Source organism: Falco cherrug, chromosome 5 (genome assembly GCF_023634085.1).
Source record: "Falco cherrug isolate bFalChe1 chromosome 5, bFalChe1.pri, whole genome shotgun sequence".
Lineage (NCBI taxonomy): Eukaryota > Metazoa > Chordata > Aves > Falconiformes > Falconidae > Falco > Falco cherrug.
In genome coordinates this window covers 31,969,761-31,982,690 of record NC_073701.1, presented here as the reverse complement: position 1 = coordinate 31,982,690, position 12,930 = coordinate 31,969,761, and the positions used below count along the sequence as shown (strand labels likewise).

Genomic DNA, 12,930 nt, shown 5'->3' with positions numbered 1-12,930 from the left:
GACTGTCACAATAAATATTCAAGACAAACTGCTAACATGATCTCTTCCACTTTGAGCAAAGTCCAGCCTGCCAATTCATAAAATTATTTGAAAAGTCATTAAAAAATGATTCAGCAGACTTGGGTAACTGATATATTTACTTGGCAGAGATGATTCAGTGATGTCTGTCGCCGAAGTATTTGTGAGAATCTTCTGGACACTGCAGGAAAGAAGAGATACATATTTACATACTGTGCTAAATAAAGAAAGTTACTTCTTAACACAGTAATTAAAATAAGAACCAAAAAAATATATCCAGTTTCCCATACAAGATTGTGGCTATACAAACTTCATTCAAATATCCCAGTTTTAACTTAGTTTAAACCTTGACCTAAAACCTTAAATCTGGATGCTCAATCAGTTTTACAGAGGCATATTACAAGCAATGATTTATAGATGCTGTGAATAATGAGATGACAAGAGAAATGTAGAGGACAATGAAAGAGCTTTGCTTGTTCAGCATAGCAAATTTTCTCTTGATACACAAAAGAACTGAAGACCAGAAAGAACTACTTAATAGAAAGAAAAATGTTGATGCAAGAAGCGGGCATAAAATAATGACAGCTACATTATCTGTGGAAATTAGAAAAGGATGCTAAATCTTAATGCAAATGAGTTTTGGAGGAGTCTTTTGACTGGACTAGTAGGACCTAAAAATCTGATACAGTTTCAGGTCGAATTTGATCAAAGTTTCTGAAAGCTATTATATGATGTACTAATTTGCTATGGGGCAAGATGGCCCAGGAGGTACTTGACAGTCCTCCGCTCTCTTATAGCAATTTCCAAGTGATACGGGCCTTGTATTAACATATTTCCTATACCTGGAAAACAAACTTTAAAATGTTGTATGCTCATCTTTTGTCTGAAATCTGTGGCACAGGAACTGCAAACATGACCAAGGCTTGCAGTTACTCCTGTCGGTACGTCCACTGGCTGTGTACACTATCACAAATTCTGACGAGGAGGAAACAATTGCAGAAGCAACAAAGGCTCATGTAAAAGGTAGGATACACTCAAGTTTTTCCTTTTACTAAAATCTCCAAAGACTTGCAGAACTATCCAAACAGGCCTTAAACATGGCCACAGAGTAGGTTTTCCCTCTGCACTGTACATGGAGGCAGTTAAAAAGAACAGTTTGAGAATGATGAGAAAGTTCATTTGTCCATCTCTTTCTCTCTCCCTATAAGGTCAGAAAAGATTTTGCTGTTGCAGATTCTCGAGATTTTCGAGCTGACAAAGATGTGAAAAAGCATATTCTTAGTTCTGACTCTGTGGAACTTTAAAAATAAATCAGTAAACAGTGCAAAAAGCCCTGAAATTAGTTGTTCCAACTTACATCTTGACTGTTCCCAGTAAAATATACATCTAATTTTCCATGCTGATCAAAATAGTTAATCCTTCTCCTAAATTAGTTTTGTTTTGGTTTTTTTTTTTCCCCTTTAACTTTGTGGTGTGGAATTTAGTGCTCATGAAAGGCAAAGAACTGAGAGCCGTGAAATAAAGCAGGCTTTATCAATAGGTGATGTGCACTGCAGGCATCTACAAAGCACATCTGAAAAGGACTAGTGCCCTTTCCTGTGGTGACAGGGTAATTTGATCTCCTTCATTTTTAACTCTGGCACTTTTTTGAGTAAGGGCCTCAAGCTGTATTCAAATTGTGCTAGCCTAAAGGGTTGTTTAATAATTTCCTTTGCCTAATATCATCCCTAATATTTGCTTAATATCAACAAAATTAATTTCTTATCAGAATCCACAAGAAAGGAAAACCAATTCTTCTCATTTTGAGCAGTCCCTCATATCACTAAATGAAATTGGTTCTCATGAATAAGTAGAGATTGTAAGTGAATGCAATATTTATAATGCTGACATGTTTTAATTCCTAAAAGAACACTAATCTCACTTCCAATTAATTTGTAATCAATAAACACTATCCACATCCCAAGTTAACAGGAGACAGATTGGGCAATACATACATTCAAACTTAATATTTCGTAGGTTTTCTGGTAAATCGTGGAGAGCTACTTTCAGCCACTCATCCAGTTGCTTTGCAAACTTTCGGATCACCTGTGTCAAACTGAAAAGAGAAATCACTATATCTGAACAAGTTTATTCTGTGCTTTATATTATAAAAACTGTGAACATGTGAAGATTGTGAGTCAATTATTTACAACTCACTATTATGCAGAGTTGCTAACACGGTTTGTAGGTGTGAAGAAAAACTTCTGAAAACATTTGTAAGGAAAGGGAAACATATCACCACAATCAAGACCTCACAAAGAATGCAAGTCTCTGTATTGCACTGCTTTGATACTTACAAACACTATTCTTAGCTTGAAATAAAATCATTCCCACTCTGTACAAACATAAAAACGTAAAATCAAAACTGTTTAAAGAAGGCAATAGATCAGGCTTTGGATTTCAGCTCAGCTGTGTCCACATTTATACAGATGTGCACAGAGATGTGCAAGTGAAGCAACAACCAACTGTGCTGCATGCTGAGCCAGTGAGTGGGTAATGACGGTGGGGAGGAATTTCCAGGCCAAGCCCACACAGGTGGGGGAAGCAGGGGCGGAGCAGGACCTGCCTGCTTAACTCTGCAGAGTACAGGAACTTTCCCAGACAAGTGAGATTTCTCTTCTCTTACTACTCTTTCCTGACGGCTCCATCATTTCCTGCTAAACCTGGTAGGCAGTTCATTCCGCCCTTCTTAGAACTGCTTAGTATTAAAAGACAGTTTTCAGGAGCAGTTGCAGGGCGTTGTGCAGGGGACTCTCACAGTTGGTTCTGCCAGACTGAGCTGTGCTGCCTATAGCAACACCCAAGATACACAAATGAGAGAGAGAAGAAAGATGCAAGGAACTTCCCCTCTTTCAGACAGGCAGCTTTTTCTGTTTGTACTCCTAACACACTGCACTGAGAACAGAGCTGGTAAAATAAACATGGCCATAGGCTGCTCTGCTCCACTAAGACACCTTAAGAGGACAAGGAATAGATGACATCTGCTGCACCCCCTAAAAAGTGGCTTTTCTGGACAGCCAATACTTGTTCCCAGGAAGTCCCTCAGAGGATTCTGGCTGAGTCAGCAAGATTTCCTTCAGGAGCTTCCATTGCAATGAGACCCTTCTTCACCCCCTCCAGTGCAGGCTATGGCTTAATAGCCACAATCTGGCCCTTTATATGCATTACAAAAGTCTATATTCACACTCAAGTCTCTCCTTATTTGCTATGAAAGAACTAAGCAGCTTGAGAAAAGGACTGCTGTTCTGTTTAATCCTTCCAATGAAATAGATTTGGGGGGGCGGGGAGAGGTGGTGAGGGGCAAAGCCTGTAAAAACGTATATGTCTTATCAAGGAAAGTCCATGCTTATAACAGGTTTCTTGTGGAAAAAATACTTTGCCTGTACTTTAGCAGTTATGCAGTGTGCATAGGAGAGCAGAACATCATCTTGAAAACATTTGCCATGATAAAAGATGCTCTAAAATCTTGTGAGCCAAATACACACCACCAATAAGAAATCCTAGAGCAACATTCTTAACAAATTACTCAACCTCAGGAACACATCAGTCAAATAATACTAAAGGCGTACACATATATTTAGAAAAAGCATTTCCTGATACACATATTAGGAAAATGAAGGGGGGAAAACAGGCTGACTGCCCTCAGTGATTACACTTTTTGCTGTGAACTGTTGATCTCTGTCCTGCTTTACCTATATAAACAAGACTTCTTAATATTAATAATGTGATCCTGAAATAAACATGTATCTGTTCTTCATAGTTGAGGATTTAAATTAAACCAGCTTGTCCAAGGCTTAACAAGTATGATCTTCATGTTTTATACTCCTGGCAGAGTGACAATTGGGTTCCAAGAGTGTATACAGAGGCAAATGCTTAGGTTTCTGTGCCTGAATAGGCATGTGAATATTTACAAACAGACCAGCCAGGTCAGCTCCTCTTGTCACTATAATTCAGAATACTGTTATGTTTTTATCCCACACTAGCAGAAAAGTGTCCAAAATTTTCAGAAGACTATGTGGCACTCTGCAGCCTGCAGATTTCTGACATTCCCTGAAAGCTGGGAAATGACTATCAGACTGATGTCAATAAACCAAGAAGAAGGTCGTATTCTTTATCACACAAAAAATAACAAGTTTTTCACAGCACAAGTCTTGTTAAAATCTGAATATTTCTTCATGAACATGTCGGCTTTTCAACTCCTTGGAGCTGACACTGTGATTTAAACTCAGGAAATGGGGTAGCAGCAAGCAGCTTTCTGAGAACAGGTGTCATTGTCGAAGAAAAGACATGTAACAAAGACAGCTGAGCTCAAAGTGGTCAGTGCTGCTAGCTGTACTGACCTGTCAGGTAATGCTTGTAGTACCGTTGGCATCAAAACTCCAGAAATTGCTTTGTACAGAATTGAATCACAAACTCCCACTATATTCACTACAGTTGAAGAACCCAATACAGGCAGCATATGAGGAGGCATCCCTTGCCAAAAGTGCAGAAGAAAACTTTGAACCTGAAATCACAAGAAGAAGCAGGGTTGTTTAAATTAATAATAATCAAAGGCTACAAACACCATTTTCTTTAAATATCCTGCTTACATAGCATTTGTTTCAGACCCAAAGCTGGATCAATGGTGTAAAACACAGGCAAGGCATATTCCTTAACTAGGCAGGCTTATACTGTAACGCAGCACAAAATGGGATAATCAACCAAAGGGCAAGGAGACACTCTGAGTTGGTGACAGGGTGTCTTTGTGTTATTACAGGAGAGGACCCATGGAAACCACCGTATTTTTACATTCCATCAGTAGCTGGTGAGTGTAACTCTTTGGCTTCCACATGTCAAGCCTTTTTCTCTCTCTTTGCTCTCTGTCCCTGTATACAAAGGAATGCAATCTAGGACTTGGTGTAGGGAGCGAGAGGAGGACAGCACATGGCTTACAGGGGTCAATATACCATTTTCTGTCTTCATTTTGGAAAGAAACATTACACTTTTATATTTATTCTTTCCTCCACTATGAAGGAAAGAGGAGAAAGAATGGAGAAAGACAAAAAAAAAAATGGGGAGGAGACTGCAGACACAGTAAAATATACCTGTGAAAAATTTCATTTAGGAAGTAAAGGTGTTACTCAGTGAACGATATGATCAGTTCTACAGGGGTCAGAATGCACCAGCATTCATAAATGATAAACTTTTGCACACAATTGTTACTGAAACAAGTAACCACACCAGGTGCAGTAAATAATATTTGTCATTTATATATTGTTGCTGCTCAGCCTCTTATCTGCCATTGATTCTGACAAACAGATCTCCTAACAAAATATAACATCCTGTTCTTAAGGAGGTATTCTGAGATTTATGCAGCAAAACTTCCTGAATATGTGTCACATATTTCTCTCACGTGGAAACATCTAGTCTGAGTACAATGACTTAAAAGAGTCTCAGCTTTAAAGCAGAAGAGTGTGAAAATCAAACAGTGAAAGGAAGCAGAGAATTTCTTGCCATTGTTCAGAAGGGAAAGTCAAAATACCAGTTTCCTTTGATTTTTTTCCAGGACCTGGATGTCATATTTGAATCCTGCCCTCAGCATCACCATAGATAGATTTGCTTTCCTGGACAAGAGGCCTTCTTCACATGTAATATAAAACTGTTTGCATTTCAGTAACATTTAATTTTTCAGCTCTAATTATAGAGCTGTCTGCATGCACTGCCAGAAAACCTTCAGATTCAGTCAGATATGCAGCAGGTACAAACCTCATCCATCTCTAGTGGATCGCATCAACCACTGAGCAGTGTATGTGTTCCCAGCGGCACTGCAGTAAAACTGAGCAACTGGAGACTTCAGCTACAGCTTACTGGGATATCTGGGAGGCTGTAGGCCCCCCACTGCCTCGTGTCATTGTTACTAGACCAGCAGAGCCCACCATTTTGGCTGTGGCACCTGCCCTGTGTTTGTGCTGAGCACTCAAAGGAACTCCTTCAAACAGAGCTCAGTCCCATCTCGAAGTTTAGAAGAAGATGGTTGTGGACACAGTTCTTGAGTTGTAAGAACTGGATTGACCAACTTATCGTAAGGCTATATTGCTACCTTAATCTTGCTGGAGAATGGCAGAATTAAAATATTCCCATTGCTTTCATTCCTCTATTCATACAGTGTTACAAGTGAGATTTAACACTATTGTCATATATTATATACACAGGTATATATTCATTACTCTTATTTATTATTATTATTCATTACTATATACATCATTACTATTATTCATTACTCATAAAAAGGATCAGCCACTGCAAAACCATAAGTTTGTAATATCACATTCAAAATAAGCTCTCAGATCCATTAATATCATATGTATCATTAAACTACAACTGTAGTTTCTAACCATACCTCATCAAAGTTTGCTCTTATTACAGTGTCTAGTATCCTCTGACAGTGAGTTCTATACATCATAATAAAGGTAGAAACCTGAAAAAGAATGAGAGGGAGACACACAAAAGATTATTCTACTTTAAGAAATCAGCTTTTAAAACTATCAGAATATAGAGCACAAAAAGTAAGTTTTTTCTTATCTTACCTATGCACAATTGCAAAAATAATGAAATCGGTTAGTCTAGTTGGTTAGATTAGCTTTAAGATGAGTTTTCTTCTTAAAAGTAAATTCTCCCTTTGAATTCGTGTATTTTTCTATGTCAATGGGGATTCTTCAAATGTAAGAGCAAAAAGCCTCAGTGAGATCAAAGACGAGAATGTGGCCCTAATTAGGACATAAAGAACTATAAAACCCTATTCTTTTGCCCACTTTACATTGATACTACACATGTGAATAGCATCAGAAAACTATCAAGCTCAGCCAAGAGCAGTCAGAGCACTTCTGTCATATGTGCAGATACGATTCTTTTAATTTCCAGTCTAGAAAAATAAGAAATGCACCAAGTCCCTCTCTGCTCAAGAAAGCATCAGAACTGTTTTTCAGTTTGCCATCAAGTATGTTCGCAGATTAAAGAGATATAACATATTTGAAAACAGTTACTCTCAAACTCATCTGCTGTATGTAATGTAGCTTTTTAAAAAAGTGTGCACAGGCTTTAGAAATATTGTACAGCTGATAGTGTCAGCTGCCTCTTTTAAGGGAAGATATTTCTTCCTATTATATGAAGCAATTAAGTCCCCCATAAATAAAGTCAAAGCATTATTAAACTTACTCTAATTTAAAGTCTTCATATTTTAGATAAAGCTTTCTTCCAGAGCACGGGAAAAAAAAGCAAGACAAGCCAAGAAAAGATTTCCAAAGTGTTACCTTCTCCTCTGGCAGACTGGCTGGCAGATTTAGATCTTTGACATTTGGAAACTCTGGCAGTAACGTTCCCAGTTTGGATCGTGGTGAATACGCCACTGTCTGTTTGGTTACTTCTTTTTTTCCTGTTTCGTTCACCCAGGCTGCTCCTTTTTTAGAATACATCACATCATAATACTGGGAGTTTTCTTTCACTGCAATTCCATAATAATGGTACCTGATACATAGAGATGTATATTTGATAAAACATATTGTTTGAAAATTAAAAAAAAAAAGTGGGGGTAAGAGAAACTGATAATGCTAACAACTTCTACAGTACAACATACTGTGCAACAGTTGTATATTATTAACAAGCATTGATTCAGGAGCAGAACATTGCAGTAATATATTGGGCTTTCAATTTTCATTCCTTCTGGGAAAAGTAGCTCTCTTCAGAGTTAATAAAGTTGACTGTTGCAGGGCAGGGAAATAATGGACTTCTATTTTTTTTCTTGTTATACAAAAAAAAAAAAGCATCTTAAAGCTACTTGTTGGCAAAGCTCTGCTGTGCAGCTGCTCCTTTAGTTTAGCAATTAGCAGAGGTACAGACCCTCTGGATTGTCCCTTCTGTTGTTACAGTGATTCTCACACTGTTGAGGGCTGGTTTGATCCCTGGAAAGCACAAGTCTTTATTGCAAATGAGTTGATCAGAAATGTTTCAAAAATCGAAAACACTTCAATGAAAAGAGAGGGTAGAAAAAGGCGTGTGTTGGAAAGCAATGAATGGTAGAAAATGTACAGTTCAAAATTATTTGCTTCATAACTTAGCATCAGCACTGGGTTTAGATCAGTGAGGGATGCTACACAACAGTGTAACTCTGTCCGTGCAGACCACAGTGGGAATTACCCAGTGTGGCTGTGCTATAAAAATGCATTGGTGGCCTTATGGCACAAGTTTGTGCTACAACATAGCTTTATTATACTTGTTAATGGAAGCACTGATTATCCAGTCTAATTCTTGCACCAAAGCAGCAAAGGTAATCTTAGTCCTTTTATAACTTGCTAAATTTTATTCCAGTGTCTCAGCTGTAGGCACCACCAACCCATCAGCTAAATTTTTAATGATTACAAAAGGCATCTCAAGATTGTATTGCTCATATAGTTTTGATTCACCTTACTTTCCTAGAGGGATTTTTTAATGATCTTCCAGTTCTCTCCTTACAGCCTATCAAAAGCCTATTAGACCGTGATGAGACACTGTCCTCTGGATCCCACTATGGTGGCAGGAGAAGATACCATCTTCGGGTGTTTGCTGTATTCCCTAGACAGTTACTGATTTCAGAGTGCTGCCAGCAGATCTGTTCACTTGAACGGACCTGAGTTTGCTTTAGGCAAAATCAGGTGGTTTTACAAATGTCTTCAAATAAATTAGTGAAAGAGTAGCATCTAATTGATGGCAGTTTAACTCAGGTGACTTTTTTCTCTCACAGTCATTCACCCACAGATCAGCGTGTGTCAATCTCCAGCAGAAAGTGGTGACAAAGAGCTGGAAGCCCTAATCTTTTCTACCAGCACAGACAGACTGAGAGGAGGCCTGGGGAGTTGTGGCAGAGATCTAGTACATGGCTCGCTTTCCAAGCTCACTAAGGATGTTCCATATTGTCCATTTAAAAAAAAAGCTATCATGAACTCAATATTGAATAACCCAAGTGAGATTTATTAAAACATTAAGATGACATGGTACGAATGGGACCTCCTAGTTTCAATACTTTAGAAAGCCACGCTATTGACTCCAAACCTGCCCATCAGGGCTTAGGCCAAAATGTGTATTCCACGCTAGAAACCAGGCTCCAGATTGGTCCTAACCTGTTAAAGGTGGCTAAGGGGAAGTTTGTGCTAACACTGGGGTTATAACACCAGCTGTAGAAGTTTAGCTTTTTTACTTGAATGGTAACAACTCCAGCTTGCAGCTCAAGTCCACAGTTGGTCTCTAGCAGCTGTCATGCCTGCACTGCACCTAGAAGCCATAAGGCCCACGCACGTCCTGGGCAGTATTCAGGGGTAGGAGAAACCTAAAGGAAATGCTACAAGAAGCTAGCACCACGAATTGCTGAGGGAAGGTGGGGAGGAAAGGGAAAAGGCTACAGCAAGCAAGCAGAACTGCAAAAGTTCAAGACTGAGAGGTTTGTATAATTTAAACAGCAGTCAGTCTCATATCAAGTTTCCTCTTAAATCAGTTCAAGAAAATAATGAATGAAAGCCTGGAAAATGTAGAATTTCACTGTGCCTTATTTAATTTCTGGTATAGCACTTGGCAGTTAACTACATAAAAGAGTTTTCCAGGTAGCTTCAAAATCATGTAGACAGCAACAGCCAAATTAACTCCAAAATTTTTCCAGATCGCTTCTTCCTTCAGTAATTTTACCATCCCAAATGGCAAAAATTCACTGGTGCAGCATACAAAGATTCTTCTCCAAGCAATTTTCTGTATTTCTATCAGAAAAAGACCCCAACTTAATTCAATAAACAGGGCCTGAAAATTTGATCTGTAGAAGAATAATGTACAGACAACACAATCATTTTTGTGGTAAATATTGGCATCCTTTTTACTCCATGGATCTGGTATCTGCAGCACTCCTTTAAACAAAGAAGAAAACTTCCCTTCACACCATGTAGTTTCCATCAGTTTAACTAACCTCCTGTGTGCATAATTGAAGTTTCAAACTACAGTACAGAAAGAAATCAGCTTTTAGGTTAGCTGCCTTGTCATGGCTTACCTGTGGTGGAACTGGTTTTAAGCTCAGTGCAATAGAGAACAGCTGCATGCTTACAGCAATAAACACAGCTGCAAAAAAAGAAGCCTCACAACCAATGACCAAGAGCATAGCAGCATTGTAGCTCTGATCTTTGTAATGTTACAAGGCAGCCGTGCTATAAAAAGTTTGAAGGCAGAATAGTGTGAAGTCAGATAATCTTAACCACTTCTATGGCCAAGTTTCCTTTGGAAGTAGTAGGGAAGTGGAATGAAAATCATACTGGCAGCAATTGGTTACCACAGTTGGCAATAAAGGGCCTGAAGTGTTAATGCCTAAAGTAATTTCTTTATGTAACACTTTGTTGGAATGCAGTCAGATGTTTCTGAAAACAAAAATAGTGTTCAATTACAGCTATGCTGGGTCTAGCAAGGAATGTATTTATTGCAATGAAGTACAGTGTACATGTAGTGTGTGTTTATAACTCTCTTCTTCATTGGATCAAATGAGAATGACTCCTCTGTATGCTATAATCTTTGGGGTGTTAACCACTGACAAAGATGTAGGCACTGTCTTTTAGAACAGAAGAACTCAATTTCATTCATACTGAGTGATTATGATCTCTTTCACAGGGGTGACCAGGGACTCTCATGGGAAAAGGAATCTGCAGAGCACAGGCAGCATGCTTTACAGAAACCCCTTCTTATTTGCTAGATAGAGGGCAGAACCATTGCAAAGGTGGCATGAGAGGAGTATGTGACCTGAAAACCCCTCTGACAGGCATCCAGGTTGAGGGAAAATATGCAAGAAATATTAAGTCTCATTGATTTTTAGCCTCATTGAGAGTAAAGAGCCATAGCTTTTGGAGATGTAAGGTACCTTCAATCAGCAGATCAAGAGCCCTCTGAGAGACTCCTGGAGCTGCAGGAGGAGCCCAGTTTGGAAACAGAGCAGTACTCATTCATTAAACAGGAAGATAAATAACAAAGTTATAGCCATGTCAGTGATTTTATGGCTGACAGCAGGTACTGTCATATGAATGCTTCAATAAAGCAACCTGTGCACACTTTCACTCCATCTTTATGAACCTCCACAGGACTTCTATTCAGTGCTAAATCCTGATTCTCCGAGTCCAGACCTGTCATGCTTTCCTAATATGCTGTTGGACTAGCCCAGAATTTGCACCTGAGAGATTCCTGGCAGTTTTTTTATGAGCGATGTTACGGTAGGTCTGAATTTGTATTTGGGAAGAGATTTCAAATATTCTATTAGCTGTTTAAATACAGGTGCTCTAGAAAAAGAAAACTATGTTATAAAGATTAGGAAAATCTCAAGATGGGGGAAAGAACATTTGTTCCCATCAAAGAGACACTACATGGCATGGACCACCAGTTAGAAAAGCACAGCAAAGTTAATTTTAATGGGATTTCTTTTAGCATCTTATTTTCTTTTTTCCTTTAAAGAGTGGGTCATTCTACCTTTAGTATATAAGCTCAAGTCTCATAGCATATTTGTTTCTCAGCATCTAGCAATATTGTGTTTCCAGGCTTTGTTTTGAAAGATAAGCTTTACCAGCAAAATTTTGCAAACACACTGTCCCAGGTTTTTGTTTTCCCCTCCATAGTTTTCTGCTTGTGCTCTACAGAGACTACCCTTAGACTACCCTGTAGGATTCTCTGAAAGCTAATAAAGAAAAGCAGATATTATTTTTCTTAGCGGGATTACATTTGCCATAAAAAGAGCCAAAGCTCCACTTGAAAAATTTCATGCAGTCCACAAGCAGAAAAAAGGATAAAAACATCACTGCATCCTCTCTATAAATTGGTAGAACCACATCTTGTCAACAACTGGAAAAAGTCAAATGTCCCAGGAAGTGCATTTTTCTTTCTGCATCAATTTCTTATTCTAAAATTAAGATGAACTGTTTTCAGGAAGCACCCTTTTGGGTAAGGCAATAAACTAATTCCTTGATCACTTAAAGATATGTTTGATTTCATTACACAGGAAAAATGGTGGTTAATTCCAGGTTTGTGGACAATTCCAGTTTAGACCAATGTATGTTCCTACCTAAATTTCAGATAGCATTCTGCCACTCGTCCTCTAAACTGAAACATGATGTTAACCAGCTGTCATTTTCCAGCCTCCAACAGTAGCTCACTACTCCTGGGTGTGAATGTCCTTTAAGTTGTGTAAAGTGAGTCAAGATGAAAAACATTATAGGAGCAATATGGAAAATATTGCTGATGAAATCAGTAAAAGGCATCTGTTAGACTACCTTTGCAGGATCATTGCTGAATCACTAGGACAATATAAAGACTACAATGGAACCTCCATCAAAGTTGGGTTTTAAGTCCCCAACTGGACAAATTATTCCCTGATTTTATACCGTTCTATTCAGTAAAGCCAAAGCCAGATGACGGCCTGTACGAGATGACAATACCATATACTGCTTACTTTGATTGGCCTCTGGTTCCAAGTCGTCTTGTTGTTAGTTGTGGAAACTGTTGCCTTATTATCTGCAAATAAATAGAACTGATATTAGAAAAAAATGAAAAGCACATTTACTAATATTTAATTTAATATAGACTGTTAGGACAGAAAACCTACTGTAAAGTCAGCAATATACATGGCAGGAGAAACCAGAAATAAAACTTTTGATTTTTTCTTTTACTTTTGAAAGAGGGGAAAGAGACTTTGAAGTTCAGTATAATACCATTAATTTAAATAAAGACTTTCAGAAGTTACTGGAGTAGAATACATTTCCTTAAAAATCTAAGATCAGGTCTCCCTCTAAACTAAGGAGGCTTGTACTTAGCATTGCCCTACTACTTATTTATGTCTGTTTGCAGAATGAA

At 38.4% G+C, this 12,930-nt stretch overlaps 1 protein-coding gene across 1 annotated transcript in view; it reads right to left on the bottom strand.

The window, feature by feature from the left end:
* The window catches only part of RFX4 (regulatory factor X4), a 76,816-nt gene that overhangs the window by 36,970 nt on the left and 26,916 nt on the right, over nucleotides 1–12,930 (bottom strand). The window contains exons 5-10 of the mRNA XM_055711032.1: nucleotides 12,530–12,591; nucleotides 7,347–7,560; nucleotides 6,437–6,514; nucleotides 4,398–4,561; nucleotides 2,013–2,113; nucleotides 141–199 (exon numbers count right to left, since the gene is read on the bottom strand). Of these exons, the coding sequence (XP_055567007.1) occupies nucleotides 141–199; nucleotides 2,013–2,113; nucleotides 4,398–4,561; nucleotides 6,437–6,514; nucleotides 7,347–7,560; nucleotides 12,530–12,591 (678 nt within the window). The remainder of the gene's footprint in view (nucleotides 1–140; nucleotides 200–2,012; nucleotides 2,114–4,397; nucleotides 4,562–6,436; nucleotides 6,515–7,346; nucleotides 7,561–12,529; nucleotides 12,592–12,930) is intronic.